Source organism: Hippopotamus amphibius, chromosome 12 (assembly GCF_030028045.1).
Source record: "Hippopotamus amphibius kiboko isolate mHipAmp2 chromosome 12, mHipAmp2.hap2, whole genome shotgun sequence".
Lineage (NCBI taxonomy): Eukaryota > Metazoa > Chordata > Mammalia > Artiodactyla > Hippopotamidae > Hippopotamus > Hippopotamus amphibius.
Window position 1 is genome coordinate 25,312,040 of NC_080197.1, and position 23,024 is coordinate 25,335,063.

The 23,024-nt window shown below is 36.9% G+C and overlaps 1 protein-coding gene across 4 annotated transcripts in view; it reads right to left on the bottom strand.

Annotated features, from left to right (window-relative positions):
• ITCH (itchy E3 ubiquitin protein ligase) overlaps positions 1-23,024 on the bottom strand; it is a 126,753-nt gene that overhangs the window by 16,502 nt on the left and 87,227 nt on the right. For all 4 annotated transcript variants that reach the window (XR_009048337.1, XM_057701145.1, XM_057701143.1 and 1 more), the window contains 7 exons: positions 15,204-15,288; positions 11,405-11,533; positions 6,873-6,945; positions 5,998-6,069; positions 3,167-3,255; positions 617-776; positions 217-350 (listed from right to left, as the gene is read on the bottom strand). Coding sequence is in view for 3 of the 4 variants with exons in the window: in XM_057701145.1 (XP_057557128.1) it covers positions 217-350; positions 617-776; positions 3,167-3,255; positions 5,998-6,069; positions 6,873-6,945; positions 11,405-11,533; positions 15,204-15,288 (742 nt within the window). In the remaining variant the exon portion in view is untranslated. The remainder of the gene's footprint in view (positions 1-216; positions 351-616; positions 777-3,166; positions 3,256-5,997; positions 6,070-6,872; positions 6,946-11,404; positions 11,534-15,203; positions 15,289-23,024) is intronic.

A 23,024-nucleotide genomic window follows, 5' to 3' on the forward strand; every position in this document is an offset into this window, starting at 1 on the left:
TAACAAAACTGGAACATTATGCTCTAAAGTCATATTTTTGCCTAAGATCTTGGGTCTCTTTCTATAAAATTTATTGTATTGAATAACGAGACAGGTTTAATGTAAACCATTTAAATTCAGTAAATCAATTACATGCTTACAGTCTGAATACGTTACCAAGACAATAATGAAACCATACAGACTATCTTTTGATAAATTAGAAGGAAACAAACTTACTTAACCCAGATGAGAGAATTGTAAAATTCTGGATCAATAGATTCTAAATCCTTGAGTCCAACTGGTTTGTTCAAGATACGCTTATAGAATGGCAAAGAAAAACCTGTGTCTATGAATTTCCCATGGAACAAAGCCTATGCAAGAAGAAAACAATACCATTTAAGATAATTTTATAATAGTCATTTCAGAATGTGGGATGAGTTCTTCATTCAAAAACAAAAACAAAACAAAACAAACTCCCCTGTCGTATGATCTATTATGGAATATCTCTGGGAAAAGGGCAGATATAATGAACCCAATCTTGGACATGTCTTATTGATGAGAAAATTTCAAATGAGAAAGTTAAAGAAACAATGCTTTAGTATTGCTGAATTAGCAAAGTAAACACAGTTGCACTTACCATAGCAATAAACCTGCCAATAAAACGAAAATATTTCAGGTGATCTGGATTGATGTAAGAAGCAGGGTTTATTTGCAAGCAGTAGTTATCCTTCCCTGCATATTCAAACAGGCAATACATTGGGTTCAACACCTCATGTGACAAAAGAAAGAACCATTCTCTGAAATCAAAAGAAAATTTAGGATGAAAAATCTGGTAAGTAACCACACCAATAAATCAAAGAGCAGTGCTATAAAGTTCTCAGGTATCTATACTCCTCAGATGGTGATATTTCTCTAGTCTTATGCTGATTTTCACTTCTTCTGTACAAAATGACATCTATTTTACACAGATATTTACACGCTGCTTATTTCAAAGAATCTAAGATATCACTGACTTTAAAGACAACATTATTTGATGAACACAAAATTTTTTTCCTATTGTAATACACATCTCAGTTTCAGAGATGTTAAAATATGAAAATTTTAGTCTTAGAATCAGTGAAATACTATACATAGGCAAGTTTAAAAATTCACTGTTGACCAAGGTGGTTAAAACAGCTGAAACAAGTCTAACATTATTCCATCCATTACAAAGCTCCTCAGTGATGCTTATCAAGTGCCACTGCTCTCTAAATCTTAGATAAATATGAAAAACCGTCCATTTCACAGAGGCAATAAAACACTTAATTCAAGCTACTCATTCATTAGAAAAATACTCTGAAAAGCTCTAATTCAAATATGCTGTGAAAATACTAACCAAAACAAGCGTAAGACTATAGTTATTAACTATGTAACATGAGTGAGGGTCTGGTAGAACAGTAGGCAGAGTGAATCTGGGGCAATACATATGATATCAGCTTGTGCCTGAGATTTCTTTTCCTGTTGGTTTATGGCCTCCGGTAGTAATCTTGCTTACACTTTAACACCACTAGTTAATTTTCTAGAATGAATGACTGCCCTCCTCCTGAATTATCTTTACCTGATACAAAATTAAATGTTTCTACTCATATTTATTATTTACCTGTGATTACTTCATACATTTTGAAATGTGCACTTTGAAACAAAACCTAAGTAAAAACGACTAAAGTGCAACCACCTGTTAGTGACCCCACAAAGACTCAGGGTCTGAACTAGGATAATAACAAACAGTATTTCTCCTCTTCACAATCCCAGAGAAGTAGATATAATTATTCTATTTATTTATTTAAAATGTGTTTATTTATTGGCTGCCTTGGGTCTTCATTGCTGCACGTGGGCCTTCTCTAATCGCAGAGAGTGGGGCCTACTCTTCGTTGTGGTGGCTTCTCTTATTGTGGAGCATGGGCTCTAGGCACACGGACTTCAGCAGTTGTGGCACACAGGCTCAACCGTTGTGGCTCTAGGGCACAGGCTCAGTAGTTGTGGCTCACGGGCTTAGCTGCTCCTCGGCGTATGGGATCTTCCCGGACCAGGGATCGAGCCCGTGTCCCCTATATTGGCAGGCAGATTCATAACCACTGTGCCACCAGTGAAGTCCCCAGATAATTATTCTTACTTTACAGATGAAGATATTTGCCCTAAGTCATACTATGGAGTACAGAAAAAGAATTCAAATCCATTCTTGTCTCCGAAGTCCTTGGCTTTCCGTACTGCCACCACTATGCGAATTTTTAACATGGTATGATATACTGTTACAGAATAAGCAAAGCAATTTCCTGCTTGAGTCTATCTTCTAGGGGTTTGATTAGCTCCAATATTAAGAAAGAAGAATTTAAAATTTCAACTCCTATTTTATACAGCCCCCCCCCATTTAGTATTATTTATTTATTTAGTTTGGCTGCATTTGGTCTTTGTTGCTGCGTGTAGGTTTTCTCTAGTTGTAGTGAGTGGGGACTACTCTCGTTGCAGTGCACGGGCTTCTCACTGTGGTGGCTTCCCTTGCTGTGGAGCACGGGCTCTAGGCACACAAGCTTCAGTAGCTGCGGCACGCAGGCTCAGTAGTTGTGGTGCATAGGCTTAGTTGCTCCACGGCATGTGGGATCTTCCCGACCCAGGGATTGGACTAGTGTTCCCTGCATTCGCAAGCAGATTCTTAATCACTGTGCAACCAGGGAAGTCCAGCCTTCTACATTCTCAAAACCGATAAATATTAATCTCACTTGAGAAATGAATATTATCTCTATCAAGAATCTGTAATGGGGAAAGTGACCTGAACACTATAGGACCTTGTATGAGGTGTTAGACTGAACACTGGCTTCTGGTTTCATGATGTAAGGCTTGCATTCAGACTCTACAACTTAGTTATGTCTGTTTGGTGTGTCCTTAAACCTCATTATTACCTGTAAAATTCTCTCAGTTATCCTGAGGATTAAATGAGTGATGTGGGTGAAATCAACTAGCAGTACCTTAGAGAGAAAGTGCTGAATTCATGTTTCTTGAAATTTTATAATTGCAGCATTAATAAAGGTACAAAAATTTGCTAATTTTATTTTCCTGAAATAGAAAATTGAGAAAACAATACTTGCAAGCAAAGTGTAATGATACCTTTGGAGGAAAGGAACTAAGTTCTGAGTATTCATATTATCACTACCTTGCTACACCTCCATAATCTAAACCTTCTTCTCCTGGAAAAATCACCCACAAACGTCTTCGCAGATCTTGGGGACTGAAGCTCATTATCTACGAAGAAAAAAAAAAAATTAAAGAATTGGTAAAAGTAGAATCACCTTATAGCACTTATTTTCAGGTTAGAAATCTCCTTCATTGTAAGTAAACTCCCCATGACAAAGAATGGTGTTTATGGTTTGGTCAACACCACACATATAGAAAATACATTAAAATTTCATAATGTTTTATAAATTATACATATCTATAGTTTTGTATACTTTATACATATCTAATTTTCTTTTAAATGATGCTGCTACTGACAAAGTTTCTTCTTTCACTTACTTAGAGCAGATCTTAAACTGTGACCATGAGCAGAGCTTAGGTCCTTTTTTGGTTTGGGTAGGTTTGGGTTTGTTTTATAGCCAAAAGGTACACATAACAGCTAACTGGCTAACTCAAAAATGAAAACCAGCAGCTGCAGAGAAAATATAATTAACCTGGAAACTCATTCTCAGTGGAAACCTAGAAAAACTACTCAAATTTTGTATTCTGCTACAGTGGTTAATAAGATCATCTTCATATTTGAAGGACAGTACCATTACCGAGCTACAAGGAAGAGGTCATTTGGGTTCTTCCTTTTTAAAAGTATTTAATTACTTGCCCAAAATTCAGCCAGAAGATTACAAACATTAATTACCCTTAGGAAAAAAAAAATGACAGGGCCTGGAGAGAAAAAAGTTCATACAATGATTCTATTTTATGAAAGGATAAGAATGAACAATCACATTTAAATATCCAGAAAGGCTCAGTAGGTGACCTGCTTATGCTAGGGCTCTCTCAGTCCCCACCCTTTCATGAATTCACATCCCCTCAAACAAGAAAATACCAGATGTAACAAAAAATTCAATGCTTATGACAAATATTCTACAAACACTACAGGCTAGAACAAAGCAATGCAAATGAAAAATGTCGTAAGTTAAAATCATCCTTTTTGTTCATTTCTTGTTTCTTCTGGCTATTCTTTGTCCCTGTGGCTGCTCCCCAAACCATAGGGCTGTCCCTGGTCTCACCTGCTGCTCCCCTGGAAAAAAACATCTGTAAATAATACCTTTTAACAAGTGCCTACTATGAAGGGAAAAAAGAAATGTTTCTCTAGCAATTTCCCTCATAAGCAGTTGTGCTGTGTCAAGTAAAATACTTACTACCCCAAACAACTTTATCCAAATGTTATGAAGAAAATCTGATGCTAATGTTCCTATATGTCACTCTTCCACAGCAATCAAGTTTTTCTCTTTTTATTTCACATTTATTGGGTGGATGTGGAGTTCAGGGTGACAATTAAAAAAAACTGTTTTAGTACCATGTGGTCTGTCATTCTGCAAAAGTCTCTAGGTGTCAAAAACTAAAGGGACATTTACTCATGTTTGCATATTTTCAGCACTGCTATAAGCAAGTTATGTTCCAAAAACTGGCCCACCAGAGACAGACTATTCAGTGACTATATACTGGTTATGAACATGAAAATAAGAAATAGGTAATGTCAGGGTAGAAAGCGGCCTTGGAGCATTGCTTACGTCGGATCAAGAGAATGACTCAAAATTCTCTAAATGGCCTTAGTTAAGCTCTGCTCCTAAAAAAAAAATCTGCTCCTATGTAGCAGGATGCCAACTGCCTTTTCCCTTCAATGTTAATAACTGAGGTTCCATTAGTAAAGAATATAATTGTTTCTTTAAGTAACCAGACAGCTATTGTCAACTATCCCAGACAATCTCTTCTCCCTTTGTATAAAATAAGGATGAACTGGATGTTTTCATATTAAGACTTTTTTTCCACTGGTCATTTTAATATATCCAAATCACTTAATACTTAGCCGCAATTGGTTGGTAAACAAAGTTGTAAAGTAAAGTAGTAAATTAACTCAGGTTCTGAGGACAGCTAAAACATTTGTTGACTACTCCTGAAAACATTATTTTTAGATATTGTCATCAATGACCAATTACATTTTTTACCACATAAAAAATTCTTTAAATTATAGGAGTAAATATGCTTATTATAAAAATTCAAGTAATACAGAAGTATATAAACAGTCTTCCCCTCTGTTTCTTTTTAAATTTATTTGTTTATTTATTTATTTTATTGGCTGTGTTGGGTCTTTTTTTTGCTGTGCACAGGCTTTCCTTAGTTGCAGTGAGCAGGGGCTATTCTTCGTTGTGGTGCACGGGCTCCTCATTGCTGTGGCTTCTCTTGTGGAGCATGGCCTCTAGGCGCGTGGGCTTCAGTAGCTGCAGCACATGGGCTCAAGAGTTGTGGCTCACGGACTCTAAAGTGCAGGCTCAAATAGTTGTGGTGCACGGGCTTAGTTGCTCCACGGCATGTGGGATCTTCCTGGAGCAAGGATCGAACCCATGTCCCCTGCATTGGCAGGCGGATTCTTAATCATTGCACCACCTAGGAAGCCCCCCCCCCCCTTTTTCTATCTGTATCTAATAAAGTTCATATGGTACTTCTAGACTTTTGTCTACCAAAAGCCTATTTTCTTACTTAAATATCTATTTTCAAATCAAACACAGCTTACAAATGGAAACCTGAAACTAATACTAACTTACTCTGACATTTCAAAAGCACAGAACGTACACACACACACAGCTATCTGCATTTTCCTAAATTTTAAGTACTAAGGTAGCTGGCAATGAGATTAGACTTAAAAAATTCAAGGATTCTATCTCAAAAAGTTCCAAGGTGTTTAAACTGCCAGCATCAAAAGATTCTGGGCTGGAAGCCAGAGGGCAAACCACTGAATGGATGAAACAGTACCTGTTGAAAGGAATCCTCAAACAGTGTTTTTCTTGTCACTGTAATCTTTATGTGCTGTGGCATGGCCAGTTGCTGAAATATAAGAATGTCTTAAGTCAACTCTCACCATTAAAATGGCCTATCAAAAAACCAAAAGGGTAAAGTTTTTCTTACTTTTTTGCTTACAGTAACAAGTAGACTATGAATATGAATTTTTATTTAATAATATTTAACCATACTTTTGTGAGTATTCATGCTAATTATAGATCATCTGATACATAAGAAACAGAAGAAAGCACATGATTACTTAATGAGTCAAATGAATCTTTACTTAAATTTTCAGAAAGCTAATTCAAATTCTTTTTGCTTGCAAAGGCCCAGTTAATTACAAGACTGAAGTTTAAAAATATTCATATTAACACTGACTAGTGCATTAATTTTGTTTAGAAACCATAAAGAAATTAATTTAGTAAACATTTATAATTCATCAGAAATAACTGATCACATGTTAAAAATACTCTGAATATAACCATATACATATGTACGGATCTATCAAAGTCATTTACATCAAATGCTAGATATGAAAGGAGCTGGTTACAATTTATACATCAGAAAATGTTTTAACTCATTTGTTTGAAGATTTCCCCAATCTGAAAATAATGAGTACTGGAATGAGTAGCAATGTTTTCTTATTTAAATGGTCTCAAATTTATTCTTCTGGACAACAGAAGCCAGAAATTATCTAAGTGATAAATCTATTTCTTTGACCTAAAAATAGGAGATAAATTCCAATGCTTCCATTTTACCTGTTTTTCTACAGGTTAATTATTTTCACAATCACAGACTATGTAAGCAACGTAATAAAAGGAGTGCAGAAATACAGTCCCAACACTAACCTGACACCAGAACCGGAAATACTGAACCTTTGCCTTGAAGTCCCGTACATAGGCTATCTGGGGTCCATTGTCTCTGAGGAAGAATGTTAATATGAAATATAGAGCTTCTTGTAAGATACAATAACGAAGGAAAACACAACCCCACACTCCCTAAGAACTCAGTAGTCAAATACAAAAATGCCCTAGTACAGCATACTCCTACCACCTTAAAAAAAAAAATTTCCCACCACTATTTCTAAGTAAGAAACAGAAATAAATTTTGATCTTTTGAAAGCCACTGTTGTGAGATTCTCTCTTATGTACAAATATAACAGGGCTAGGTAAAGGAGGTTCTGTCTAAATATTTTCAAATCCATTCCCTCATTTGTCGTTAACAGAATCTTGAGATTTACTTGGGCAGACTGCTACCTAGGATAAAAACTGTATTTCCCAGTGTGGCTGTAACTTAACTATGGCTAGCGAGCTATAAGCGGAAGTGCTGAATAGGACTTCCAGCAAAGCTCTTTTAAAGAGAGCTGAGATAGCTAAAAAGGGATTTTTTTCCCTCCTCTTTCCAATTTGTTCTTCTTCCATATTCTTGCCTGGAGTGTGACTATGACCTTGTTGTTTATTCATTCTATATACAATAGTTTGCATCTGCTAGTCCCAAACTCCCAATCCATCCATACCCTACCCGCCTCCCAGTTGGCAACCAAAAGTCTATTCTCTATGTCTGTGAGTCTGTTTTTGTTTCATAAATAAGTTCATCTGTGTCATATTTTAGATTCCACATATAAGTGATATTATACGGTATTTGTGTCTTTCTCTTTCTGACTTACTGCACTTAGTATAATAATCTTTAGGTCCATCCATGTTGCTGCAAATGGCATTATTTCATTCTTTTTTATGGCTGAGTAATATTCCATTGTATATATACACACCATATCTTCTTTATTCATTCATCTGTCAATGGACTTTTAGGTTGTTTCCATGTCTTGGCTATTGTAAATAGTGCTGCTATGAACATACGGGTGCATGTATCTTTTCGAACTACAGTTTTATCCAGATATATACTCAGGAGTAGGACTGCTACATCATGTGGCAACACTATTTTTAGCTTTTTGTGGAACCTCCATACTGTTCTTCATAGTGGCTGTACCAATTTACATTTCCACCAACTGTAGGAGGGTTCCCTTTTCTCCACACCCTCTCCAGCATTTGCTATTTGTAGACTTTTTAATGATGGCCATTCTGATCGGTATGAGATGGTACCTCATTGCAGTTTTCATTTGCATTTCTCTAATAACAGAATTTACTTTATGGGAAATGTTATTAATTCAATTTCTTTACCAGATACAGAACTATTTCTAGCTTTTTAAGGTAGAAGCAGGGATCCATGATTTTACACCTTATTTTCTAATCTAGTCCTTTAAAGCAATCAAGTCTTCCTCCAAAGACTACTTTTGTTAAATCCCACAAATTGTGATGTTTTGCTTTTATTATCATAAAGTAAAAAAATTTTATTATTTCTAGTGCGCCACTTCTCTGACTCACAGATTATTTCGTAGTGTGCTATTTAAGTCCCACTGGACTATTTTCTAATGATGGAAAGAAATGTACTTCTGTTTCACACAAGTCTCTTGTTTTGGGGTTTTCTGCTATATGTGCCCAAACTTAACTATAACTAAGATTAATGATACAACAGTGTTTGTAATTTATTACCATATCTAATTTCATTAATACCTAATTGGTCTGAATTCCTAGTTTCTGTTTGAAACATGAAAGTTTAACTCTATATTTTTTGCATATTAAAAAAAGTAATGAGAGGTCAGCAGTGTCCTGAAATTAAATCCAGACAAAGGTGCTACAAGAAAACAAAACTACATTGTACAACTGAAACAATATTGTTATGTCAAGTATAACTTAATTAAAATAAAAAAAATTTTAAAGTATGTTTACAATGTGCTTAACAAAATTAAAAAGAGAAAAACTACAGACCAGTCTCTTATGAACATTGACGCAAGAATCCTAAAAAAAATACTGGTAAACTGATTTCAGGAGTATATTAAAAGGAGTAACATTTTAATCTTTTTGACCAAGTGTAATTTATTCTTGGAAAGCAAGTATGGTTTAAGGTATGAAAAGTCAATGTAATACACCACATATAAATAAGGGGAAAAAAACCCACATGATCACTTCAAATGATGCAAAAAAGCATTCAACAAAATTCAACATCCTTTTATGACAAAAAACATTCAACAAAATAGAAGGAACCCCACAGCTCAGATCACATTCAATGGTGAAAGAATGAAAGCTTTCCCTCTAAGATCAGGAATAAAGCAAGGTTGCCTGCTTTCATCACTTCTATTTAACACAGTATGTGAAGTTCTAGCCAGAGTAATTAGCAAGAAAAAGAAAAGGCAACCAAACAGTAAAGGAAGAAGAAAACTTATATCTGTTTGAGGATGATATGATCTTATATATTAAAAAAAACCCTAAAGATTCTAGACCAAAAAAACCTGTTAAAATTAATAGGTCAATTCAACAAAGTAGAATACAAAACATGCAAAAATCAGTTGTATTCCTATACACTAGCAATCAACAATCTGAAAAGGGAATTAAAAAAAATAATTCCACTTACAAATAGCATCGAAAACAATGACACTTGGCAATCAATTTAATCAACAAAGTAAAAGACTTGCACACTGAAAACTATAGAACATTGCTGAAAGAAAATAAAGAAGGCAAATAAATGTAAAGCGAGCTTATGTTCATGGATTAAAGACTTAATACTGTTAAGATGTCAACACTAACCAAAGAAAACTTCAATGAAATCCTTATCAAAATCCCAATGTCTTTCTTTTTTTGTGCAGAAATAGAAAAACCCATCCTAAAATTCATATGGAATCTCAAAAGGACCCTGAAAAGCCAAAACAATCTCAAAAAAGAACAAAGTTGGAGGAATCACATTTCCTGATTTAGTAAAAGCTACAGCAGTCAAAACAGTGTGGTGCTGGAATACAGACAGACATATGAAACAACAGAACAGAAAGGCCAGGAATCAACCTTCACATATATGGTCAAATAATTTTCAACAAGGGTACCAAGACCACTAAACACAAATGGTGCTGTCAAAACTGGATATCCACTTGCAAAAGAATGAAGTTGAACCCTTACTAAAACCATTTACAAAAATAAACTGAAAATGAATCTAAGGCCTAACTGTAAGAGCCAAAGCTATGAAATACTTAGGAAATATACAGAATGGGAGAAAATATTTGCAAATGACATATCTGATAAAGGATTAATATCTAGAATATATACAGAACTTCTAAAGCTGGAAAAAAAAACTGATTCAAAAATGGGCATTTGTTCAAAGATATACAAAATGGTCAATAACCACATGAAAAGATGCTTAACATCATGAATCATTGGAGAAATACAAACCACAATGAAATACCATCTCAAACTAATTAGGATGGCATTACACAGACACAGACACACACACACACAGAATAACAACTGTCGGCATGGATGTGGAAAAACTGGAACCCAAGTGCTCTGCCGGTGAGAATGTAAAATGGTATATCCACTGTGGAAAACAGTATGGTAACGCCTTAAAAAAACACAGAATTATCATTTGATTCAACAATTCTGAGTATATACACAAAAGAACTGAAAGCAAGGACTTGAACAGATATTTGTACACTCATGTTCACAGCATCATTCACAACAGTCAAAAGGTGGAAACAACTCAAATGTTCATGAACTACATGTATACACAAAATATGGTAAGACATAAAGTGGAATATTATTCAGCCTTAAAAAGGAATAAAATTCTGATATGAGCTAAAACATGGATGAACCTTGCAACATGAAGCTAAGTGAAATAAGCCAGTCACAAAGGACAAACGTATGATTAGTCAAATTCATAGAGAAAGAAGGTAGAACAGTAGTTATCAGGGATTGGGGGAGAAGGGAGACTGAAGAGTTATTGTTTATTGGGGACAGAGTTTCAGTATGGGATGATTAAAAAAAAAATGTGTTAGAGATGGATGGTGGTGATGGTTGCACAACAATAAATGTACTTAACACCACTAAGATGTACAGGTAAAATGGTCAACTATATTATGTCTATTTGACCGCAATTATAAAACAAACAAACCCTAAACAAAACATATTAAGCAAATCAACAAAACAGTTACTTCTCAAAAATGGAAAAGAGAAAGTAAAGGGAGCCTTCATGTTAAAAGGTGACAGAAATGAAAGAAAGCAGGTATCAGAAATCAGGAAATAATTGGTGAGCAGTACTATACTAATAATTTTTAAACACTCTCATTTAATGCTGTGTGAGCAGATGGTAACAAATATGAAAAGTCTCTAGGAGAAAATATTCAAGAAGCTAATGGAAATACAAAACACTTAGTGATCAGAGACCTATCGGCAAGCCACCTCAAGAAATAGTAAGAATTGTATTCTTTGGTAATTGAGATCTTTATATCAAAATCTCAGGAATTAGTTTTACTTTTAATCAAAACATTTAGGAAACTTACAAGGCAGATTTTCCGGTGCGGGGATCTATATAGGTGGTTGTTCTTCTATTGTGGTCCACAAAATATGGAATTCCATCTACTGTGAATCTCATTTCCCAGCCTTCAGGTAAGGGCTTTTCATTTAATTGACTATATAAAACAGAAAAATATATAAACAAATAAAAAATGTTAAAGAGTTCCTTGTTTGCCAAGTACAGAAACTAAAAATACCCATAAATGTGGTAGAAGTCTTCTAGAAAACCATTTAGTCCAGTATTTCCCAGCTGTTTACTAAAATCCTACAAGCGTGTTAAACATGTCAACAGGTCCATCAACTATCAGTCTTCTCCCATCTACTTGGCCTGTATTCCCTACCTGCCTAAACACCTCATGGTAACCAAGTTCTGCCAGTTCTGCAGAAGTCTTCATGCTCATCACTGTTTTCAATTCCTAGCACCAACTTTACTCTGGCTTTATTCATCTCTTTTAAAATTTCATAATAGCCATCTAACTGGTTTTCCTGCCTCTAGTCTCACTATGGTCCTATACTCTTATTTCATATTGCTGACAGAGTACTAAAACAGAGATCTGAACAAATTCTATCTCTTCTAATAGTGATATCACTATTCACGACTAACCAATTATAAGATCTAAATTCCTCCATCTGGCCCTCACTCTGCCTCTATACTCTACCACCTATGTTCTCTTTCAGTTTTACTTATGCACTCTTCCTCCAACTCTCCTCCCTGAACCCTGTGTAGTATACCATTTCCCTAAACAAGACATGGTCTGTCAAACCTCCAAGTGAAGGCTTTCCCCTTGTCCAGAATCTCTATTATTCCTGTTAAGGCAACTCAAATGTTCTTAATGTAGTATTTCTACCTACTTCCTTAATACCTATCTTTAGACCTTGCTTAATCTCTCTAAACTTCAGTGTTCCAAGTTTTATCCATATTTTCCAGCTCATTTTTCTCTATTTTACAGTTTCAATTTTTCTCATCTGGTGGGTTTGGTGAGAAGACAAAATAATGGAAATGTTCAAGTTCACATCAGAAAGGAAGAAAAGGAGGGGCTGGAGGCATTTAATCTCAGTATTTTAGAGAGCCACTATTGTTGACAGGAGTGCCACTTTCCTCAAGTGTACTTCAGAACAAAAGGCTTAGAACCATTGCCTAGAACAGTATTTTGTGAACTATGTCAAAAGGTTAAGAACATTTAACTATATTTACAGAACTAAATATAGATGTCAGACAAAACAGACTACCTAAAAATTTTAGAAGATAACACTTCTCATTTGCTGTAATCACATTTGCAAGACAGGCTCAGTAACAAGTTGTCGTCTTGAAAACAAATTGGATAGAACTGGGCCATTTGTATTATTTATAAAAATATCATTCTAATTTCAGCTCTGAGACTTCAAAGGTCCAAGGGGGAACAAAAAATGGTAGCAAATTATAGAAAGGTGACATGGTCTATTCTATCCTTAGCGATAGAATTTTAAAGAGAAATTAGAAACGTTACCTATGAAATTCTTAATTATTCCTTTTTAAGAAACTGAAAATGCTTAAGTTAAATACCACAACTCCATAAGATGTTGTCATTTGCTGGTACCCAGAGATTTTTTTTTTTTTCATTTGAGATATTTATTGATTTGTCCCTACACAATCAACTTTTTTTTTGAGATACACCAAAGTGAATCAGCTGTATCTTTACACATATCCCCATATCCCCTCCCTCCCACGACTCCCCCTCACCCTCCCAGTCCCAGCCCTCGAAGCCATCACCCATCATCAAGTTGATCTCCCTTTGCTACATAGCAACTTCCCACTAGCTATCTATTTCACAGTTGGTAGTAAATATATGTCCATGCCACTCCCTCACTTTGTCCCAGCCTCCCCTTTGCTCCCCGCCCCCCCAACCCCATGTCCCCCAGTCCACTCTCTGCATCTGCATCCTTATCCAGAAAGCGATTTTAAATTTAAAGCATACCTTTAAAACAGAGGTTCTTAAAACCCTGACCTATGGTAGATGTGAAGATTTAATCATGCCCAAACAGAGGTCAGACCTTTGCCCTCAGCTACTGGGAGATGATCTCTAGGCCTCTGGACTGTCCTGCTTGCCAAGTGTATCTCTGTTTGCTTAGGGACTTTGAACACCAGACTGTCAATCACGTGATTTATGAGGGAGGCTTTGGCACATGCCATGTCAGCTCTGACCTCTGGAGTAACTAGACACTAAAGGTATTAGCCTGAACTGTGGGGAAGGGTGGGAAACTAAAGGTTAGCTATGCAGGCAGTACATGATGGAGCCCTAATAAAAACTCTGATTACTATAGATTAGGTGAGACTCTGGTTGGCAACACTCAACACATACTGTTCCTCATCAATTCTGGGCATTTGGAACCCTCTCAGATTCTGCCCTATACATCTCTTCCTTCTGTTGGTTCTTTGTATCCTTTCCCTGTAATAAAGGTGGCTGTGAGTATAAAAGGTTTCAGTGAGTTCTAGTCTCTTTAGTGAGTACTCAACCTGCAAGTGGTGGGGAGACACCCTGAATTTGTAGTCAGTGGGTCTGAAGTGAGAGTAATCCTGGAGACCTCCCAGTTTGTGGCTGATGTCTTCAGTGAGGACAATTTTGTGGGGACTGTGCCTTCTACCTATATAGCTTACTTACCAAATTCCCTGCAAGATGGAACCCTCTGCAAATCTGATAAACACATAGCATTACATACTGTTATATAGGCCGAATTGTGTCAACCTACAAATTCTTTTGTTGAAATCCTAACCCTCAGTACCTCAGAATGCAACCTTATTTGAAACAGGGTCATTAAAGATATGATTAGATGAGATCATGCTGGAGTAAGGTGGGCCACTAATCTAGTATGATCAATGTTCTTATTAAAAGGGGAAATTTGGACCTTGAGACATGCATATAGGAAGAATGCCATATGAAGACTGGAGTTACGCTGCACAAGCCAAGGAACTATTGAAGATAGCAGAGAGGCCTGGAACACATCCTTTCCTAGTGCCTTCAGAGGGAGCATAGCTCTGTTGACACCTTGATTTTGAACTTCTACCTAGCTTCCTAAACTATGTATGAGACAAGTTTCTGTGGTTTAAGTCACTCAATTTGTGGTACTTTGTTAAAGCAGCTCTAGTAAACTAATAGATACACTATCACATAATGTTACAAAGAAAAAATTATATATATAATAAACATTAAAAAAACAAATCTGTAATAAATAATATATCTCTTTAGTGACTTATTAACTAGTAAGTTCTTGTAATGATGTGTGTAAGCAATATTTTCAGATATCTGCAACAACTGCAGAATGATATAAAAAACCTGTGATTTCTACCGGTGGCAAAGGCCTAGGCATTGTTAATTCTAATAATATGGTTGTGGCCTACAATCATAATGGAAAGAACACTCAGTTTCAGGTAAAGGTTATGAAAATGAATATGTATTTTCCCCCTCTAAGTCACATACTCCCTGGATTCTATCCAGAGATCTCAGGTTGTAAAACCCCACTTTAGAGTTAGTAATCTGGTCCTACTAACAACAAACAGGTATTTTGGGGGGGAAATACACACACACACACACACTTGTATATACCAGTGAGTTTTTTTCCCCCATATTCTCAAGAAATCCATACTCATTATATGAAAGTAACACTATAATTTTTTCTCTTTCTAAAGCATGTGGGTGATTAAGGCCTTTGGGGAAAGAATAATGTAAGTTTGATCTTTTTCATAACTGAGTTGGAAATAGGGTACAATATTTAAGAGTTTATCTATACACTAATAACTGCAGTTCTTACCCTTGATTTCTGGGGTCTTCCCATTGTGTAATACGAGTATTGTGGTTGACAAAATATACTCTACCATTGCTGTCCGTTCTCTTCTCTTGAAAAAACAAACAAAAGCAAAGCATTAGAGTTGGCACCGTCTTCTTCCTCAACCTAAAGTAAGATGAGCTGATTTGCCCATTTCTGACTGCACTGTTGATTTCGTAGTTTTTAAATCACAACAAGGTTTAATTTATTCTTTCACTATTAAACCCACATACTTACTCAAGTTATAAAAATATCATTATATCCTAGAACAGGAGTCCCCAACTCCTGGGCCAAGAACCAGTGCTGGTCCGTGGCCTGTTAGGAACCGGGCACAACAGCAGGAGGTAAATGGCGGGAGAGCAAGTGAGCAAAGCTTCATCTGCTTCTTCTCATCAACCGGTCCCTGGTGCCAAAAAGGCTGGGGACCGCTGTCCTAGAAACTAAATATATATAATTCACAATGTCCTGCCCATAGGACCTTTCTGTTCAATCCAACCAGCAGCAAGAATAATTAACTGTTTTAACTCTGCACACATGACCTCATTTTAACCTTAAAAGTCCCTCAGAGTAGGTAGTTTTCATTTATCTTGAAAATAGGGGAACTCAGACAGGGTAAGTGATCTGCCCCAAATCTCAGAATTAAGTAGCAGCCAGAGGATGGAAACTGATGTCTCCACATTCAGAGGTTTTTTTCGTAACACACCATCTCATTTATTAAAATATAATGGGGGGGATATAACTTAATTGTTTCTTTGCTATATGCTAGGCATTATGCAACTAGAGAAGACACTGTTTCAAAATACATCTTATTTCTTAATACAACCAGTTTCCAAATCCTAAATATCTATAGCGACTTTTTACACAAGTGTTGTTGGGCACCAGGGCTCAGCTCTTTAATTTACTGCATCTGAAGCAGCTGCTTGTTTCCCAGCCTGCCTCTTGCTTTAGGATTCTTGTGTTTTTATACCCGTTCTACACAATTTGCCCTGCTTCACCGAGCTTTCTCATTAAGGTTTAGAAGATAGGTGGATATTATTTTCTCTTTTAATAACCAAATAGTTTTGAAATTTTAATATTACTTCTGTTGTTTTGAACTACTGACTTCTCTGCTCCATTACAAATTAATTCTTCAAAAGATAGGTCTCTTCCGGTGTCTGAATCTTCTGAATTTGGCCAAGATGTCTAAAAATGAAAACTGAAGTATGTGGTAGTATAAAACGGATTCCACTTTCTAAAAAAGCATGGTTATCTTACAATTAGTAATTTTCAAAAGAAAATGTTTAAGCTTAACTCCATGGTGATAAAGCCAATTTTTATCTCCTATGGTTTGAAAGTTCATATCTGTTTTTCAAACAACATTTATTTAGATCCTTTGGATCTTTCTTTAAGCAAGATACTGGAATGAGTGTTAGGCCAAACTATATAGCCTTGTCAAGTTAGTGTCTGGTAACTAACTTCTCTCCAGGACTGAATCCATGATCTCTAGTAGTAGTGATGATACAGGGGTGGCGGTGGGGGTGGTGCAGAAGGGATATATTGGTATCATGAATCTGCTCTAGACATCTCAGCTACTTTCTATATCAGCTGAACCTAAAATGGAAATAGAACTTCCAGAGTGTAGCTTATACAGAAAATGGACTCTGCAGCTTGTGACACATCCTGAATAATAAAAATGGCTTTGCTGATCATGGCACCTTGAGTGTGGAAACATGTAACCAACTTTAACAGCTGTCTCTGAGGCAAAAAGAAACACCCACAATGCTACAGCTAGTTACATAATAACAAGGTAAGTTAATGTTCTTGGCAGTCAAATTTAAATTTTTAAATATACTTACAGAGTTTATAAATTTCTTGTGTACAAATAATTTTTAAGTAACTTTAATAATCTAAAATTAATATCCAGGACTTCCCTGGTGGCTCAGTAGTAAAGAATCTACTTGCTAATGCAGGGGACATGGGTGTGATCCCTGGGCTGGGAAGATCCCACATACCACAGAGCAATTAAGCCTGTGCACCACAACTACTGAGCCTGCCTGCTGCAACTACTGAAGCCCATGTGCCTACAGCTATGCTCTGCAACAACAGAGGCCACTGAATGAGAAGCCCTCGCACCACAACAAAGAGTAGCCCCCAGTCACCGCAACTAGGGAAAGCCCTTGGACCCAACACAGCCATAAATAAAATTTGAAAAAGAAAAAGAAAAAGAACAGCTGGGGGGTGGGGGGCGGCGCCACAGCGCGGTCCAGTGGTTAAGACTCCGCCTTTCAATGCAGGGCTCCCTGGTTTGATCCCTAGTAGGGGATCCCACATGCCACATGGCTCAGCCAAAAATAAATAATAAATAAAAACAATAAAATTAATATCCCAAGTGCATAGCTGAGCATATATACATCTTTTAACTGCCACATAAATTCAGATTTCAGGGCCAGAGATTCTCTCTTCAAGAAGCTAATGTGAACAGAGTCACTGCCTGGGTTCTCCAAGGGGTCTGCCAACCACATCAGAGCTGGTGCGTTACCAACCTCAGCTAAGGACACCCTCTTCTTACCCATGGTCAGTGTTTACTGAATGGTGGCACGAAGCTAGTGATGGCATGGAGATTTTCCTTTTTCTTTCATTTTAGATGAACAGATTTAAGGCTTTGGTGTAGTTTTGCCTTATTTCCAAATTTCCTTTTTTTGGTGCTTTCGTTTTATCATTTTTAGATTTTTTTTAATATTTATTTATTATTTAGTTATTTAGGCTGTGCCCAGTCTTAGCTGCGGCATGAAGAATCTTTAGTTTTGGCATGCGGACTTCTTAGTTGCAGCATGTGTGCGCAATCTAGTTCCCTGACCAGGTATTGAACCTGGCCCCCCTGCATTGGGAGCGCAAAGTCTTACCCACTGGATCACCAGGGAAGTCCCTCATTTTTAAATGTCTTAACCAAGCAGATTTTCTTTTCAATGAAAAACATGTATGGAATTTTATTTCTTGACAGTTTAAATATTTAGTTTGTGCACTTAGATTACAGCTCACGCACTGTAGTTTTGTGATTTTACTAAGTAGGCTCTCTAAATAGAAGTTTAAAAATATTTCAAAAGAAAAACAGAAACAGAAAACCAACAAAAAAGCTAACGAGGTAAGAAAAAGTTAAAAGAAAACCTATTTCTATGTTTGTTCTAAGTATATAGTGCTGATAAAAGCATTTCTTGGAAGAGGCTGTGAAAACCAAAATTTCAAAGGTAGATGCACTTGCAAACTAAAGGCTCATGTGCTTAATGAGAAGTATTTTGACTACAGAGCTGATTTTTTACTTCGTTGAAAAAAAAAAAAAATCACATGATAAACAATTGCTAAATTACTGAACACCAAACCTAAATGCACATCAAACCACTTCCTGACTTGATGAATAAAACGCTGAAAAACAGAAGCTTCTTGTTATTCTATGTATTCTTTCATAGCAATGCTGAAAATGAGAAAATAGCTTTATACTTGATGGGTAAACCAGCTATACAAAGCCCTATTAGACTACATTGTTGAACCAAAAGCCTTCTTTGTTCTCTAACCTCTATAGTTTGCATGTGTTAAAAATTCTTCACTGTCAGCTTGTAAGGTAGTAATATCCAGTCCTAGCACACCAAAGTCTCATAGGGTGAGGAAGTTGGATTTAAAAATACATAGCGTCACAAAAATAATGCTGACAATTTCAGATCAACACAGGTTGTAAACTGGGACTTATATCCTGGATCAATGCTGAGGGTCTGCCAAGTGGTTCTCATTTGTGACAGTACCAGTGCCGTCATTGGCTCCACAAATAAAGCATATGCCCCAAAGGCAGAGAATCATAAAGCAGTGCTCAGTCTGAATAATAGGATGATCATGACTCATTTAAGAAAGGGGAGGGGTCACACTTCAACCTCAGGAGCATGACACCTAAAAATAAGCAGAACATAAAATAACCAAGGCAAAATTCTGATAACATACACAAGCTGGGATTGGGTCTCTAGAGGCAGCACTTTAGGGAGGTGTTACTGAGAAAGAGCCTGATGATGAGAATGATGATAGATACAGAAGACAAGGACCAGCTCTGCAGGAGAAGCTTTACAAATAAAGGCAACACAGTCTGCAACTCATGCTTCTATGACTGAGAAACAATTTCTCTTTATAGCTACCCTGGAGAAGGAGCAAAATAGCTTGTGTTTCTCACAAAAGCCAATCAGGTCATGGTTTTTCTGCAACAAAATTAAGATGATGCATGCATGACCCACAGGCATAAAGTTTCAGTGTATCAATTTCTCCTCTGTAACATGAACATAAACAACTCTAGAAATAAAGCTGGGAAGACCATCCATGTCTGGGAATACAACCCAGCAGGTTTAGTTCAATATGCCTCAGAAGAACAACATCCCTTCTTCTAAAGTACTTCATACCAATCATAAACTGTCCATTATAAGGCTCCCACAGAACCAAAAGATGCCTTACCAAACTGCCAGACACTGGTGAAGACAGAAATTCACAACTTTCATATGTCTTCCCTTTGCTATAAGCTAGTAACAATAATAGTTATAACTATGAATTATATTTTTTCCCTCTTTGACTCACAGGAATGCTAGGGATAAATAACTTTAAAGGCAATGGGGTATTCACCATTGCAACCAAAAGAATAAAATACCTAGGAATAAACCTGCCTAAGGAGGCAAAAGATCTGTATGCAGAAAACTTTAAGACATTGATGAAAGAAATCAAAGATGACACAAACAGATGGAGGGACATACCATGTTCCTGGATTGGAAGAATCAACATCGTGAAAATGACTGTACTACCCAAAGCAATTTACAGATTTAATGCAATCCCGATCAGATTACCAATGGCATTTTTCACAGAACTAGAGCAAGAAATCTTACGATTTGTATGGAAACGCAAAAGACCCCGAATAGCCAAAGCAATCTTGAGAAGGAAAAATGAAGTTGGTGGAATCAGGCTTCCTGACTTCAAACTATACTACAAGGCCATAGTGATCAAGACAGTATGGTACTGGCACAAAAATAGAAAGGAAGATCAATGGAATAGAATAGAGAACTCAGAAGTAAGCCCAAACACATATGGGCACCTTATCTTTGACAAAGGAGGTACGAGTATACAATGGAAAAAAGACAGCCTCTTCAATAAGTGGTGCTGGGAAAATTGGACAGCTACATGTAAAAGAATGAAATTAGAACACTTCCTAACACCATACACAAAAATCAACTCCAAATGCATTAAAGACCTACATGTAAGGCCAGACACTATCAAACTCCTAGAGGAAAACATAGGCAGAACACTCTTTGACATACATCAAAGCAACATCCTTTTTGACCCACCTCCTAGAATCATGGAAATAAAATCAAGAATAAACGAATGGGACCTCATGAAACTTAAAAGCTTTTGCACAGCAAAAGAAACCATAAACAAGACTAAAAGGCAACCCTCAGAATGGGAAAAAATAATTGCCTATGAAACAACGGACAAAGGATTAACCTCCAAAATATACAAGCAGCTCAGGCAGCTTCATACCAAAAAAGCAAATAACCCAATCCACAAATGGGCAGAAGACCTAAATAGACATTTCTCCAAAGAAGACATACAGATGGCCAACAAACACATGAAAAGATGCTCAACATCACTAATCATCAGAGAAATGCAAGTCAAAGCCACAATGAGGTATCACCTCACACCAATCAGAATGGCCATCATCACAAAGTCTGGAAACAACAAATGTTGGAGAGGGTGTGGAGAAAAGGGAACTCTCCTGCACTGTTGGTGGGACTGTAAGTTGGTACAGCCACTATGGAAAACAATTTGGAGGTTCCTTAAAAAACTACAAATAGAACTACCATATGATCCAGTAATCCCACTCCTGGGCATATACCCAAAGAAAACCATCATCCCAAAAGAAACTTGTACCATAATGTTTATTGCAGCACTCTTTACAATAGCCAGGACATGGAAGCAACCTAAATGCCCATCAACAAATGAATGGATACAGAAGATGTGGCATATATATACAATGGAATATTACTCAGCTATAACAAGGGATGAGATGGAGCTATATGTAATGAGGTGGACAGCACTACAATCTGTCATACAGAGTGAAGTAAGTCAGAAAGAGAAGGACAAATATTGTATGCTAACTCACATATACGGAATCTAAAAATGGTACTGATGAACTCAGTGACAAGAACAAGGAAGCAGATACAGAGAATGGACTGGAGAACTCGAGGTATGGGAGGGGGCGGGGGGTGAAGGGGAAACTGAGACGAAGCAAGAGAGTAGCACAGACATATATATACTACCAACTGTAAAATAGTCAGTGGGAAGTTGTATAACAAAGGGAGTCCAACTCGAGGATGGAAGATGCCTTAGAGGACTGGGGCAGGGAGGGTGGGGGGGACTCGAGGGGGGGGGCGTCAAGGAAGGGAGGGAATATGGGGATATGTGTATAAAAACAGTTGATTGAACCTGGTGTACCCCCCAAAAAATAAAATAAAATAATAAAAAAAAAAAAGAAAAGCAGGCTTACACAGCCAGTATCATTTATTGCCCAAATTCACGTGACCTTGACATCAATTTTTTTCCCCTCCATTTCTAAATAAAGTAATGCTAGAGCAATCTTAGAAACTGTTGTTTCTCAATAAGACTATCTAGAAATATCACTTTCTGAAATATCTACAGCTCTTGAAGATAAAACTTCAACTGGTTTCATAAATAGCTTCACTTTGCGGTTTTCCCACTTTCCACTCTTGCTGTTTTCCACGCAAAACTGTTTCTATATTGCCATGTTTATTCTGGAAACTTGCTACAACTCTATGACTCAGATAACGGATATAAAATAATCTGGTAGGGCAGGCTCATCTTAAAGTCTATTAACAAAGTTTTTATAACTAAGGTACTTGATGACAGAGCATGCTCATGTACCCCACGGTGTAGGATGCAAAGTCACCACCCTAATATGTTCCCCCTTCCACTGTTCTTTCAGTTAACATCAACTCAACCAATCTGTGAACTGTGTTTTGGAAGCACCAATATGACCAAAATAATTTTTGAACCTTTTTATTTTGAAATAAGTATTACAGCATGTTGCAAAAATTGTTCAAAGAATCTCATATACCCTTCAATCAGTTTCCCCCAATGGTGACATCTTATGCAGCTATCACACAATATCAAAATTGGGAAATTGACAGTGGTACATTACTGTTGACTACAAACTTTATTTAATTTTCACTGATTTTTAAAGCTGGAATTCATTTATGTAAATGTATAGTTCTATGCACATTTATTGCATGTACAGATTTGTGTAATCCCCCACCATGGGCAAGATACAGAACCGTTCCACCACTACATAAGAACCACTTGGGGGGGACTTCCCTGGTGGCTCAGTGGTTAAGAATCCGCCTGCCAGTACAGGGGACATGGGTTTGGTCCCTGGTCTGGGAAGATCCCACATGCCACGGAGCAATTAAGCCAATGTGCCACAACCACTGAGCCCACGTGCTGCAACTACTGAAGCCTGCACAGTCAGAGCCCATGCTCTACAACAAGAGATCCACCAAATGAGAAGCCCGCACACCACAATGAAGAGTAACCCCCGCTCACCACAACTAGAGAAAGCCTGCGAGCAGCAACGAAGACCCAACACAGCCAAGGAAAAGAAAAGAACCACTTATGTTACCTCCTGTATTTGTAATCACCTACCAGTGGCTCTGTCTCCTGGCAACTACTAATCTATTTTTCATCTCCATAGTTCTGTCATTTCGAGAATGTTATATAAATTGAATCACATGGTAT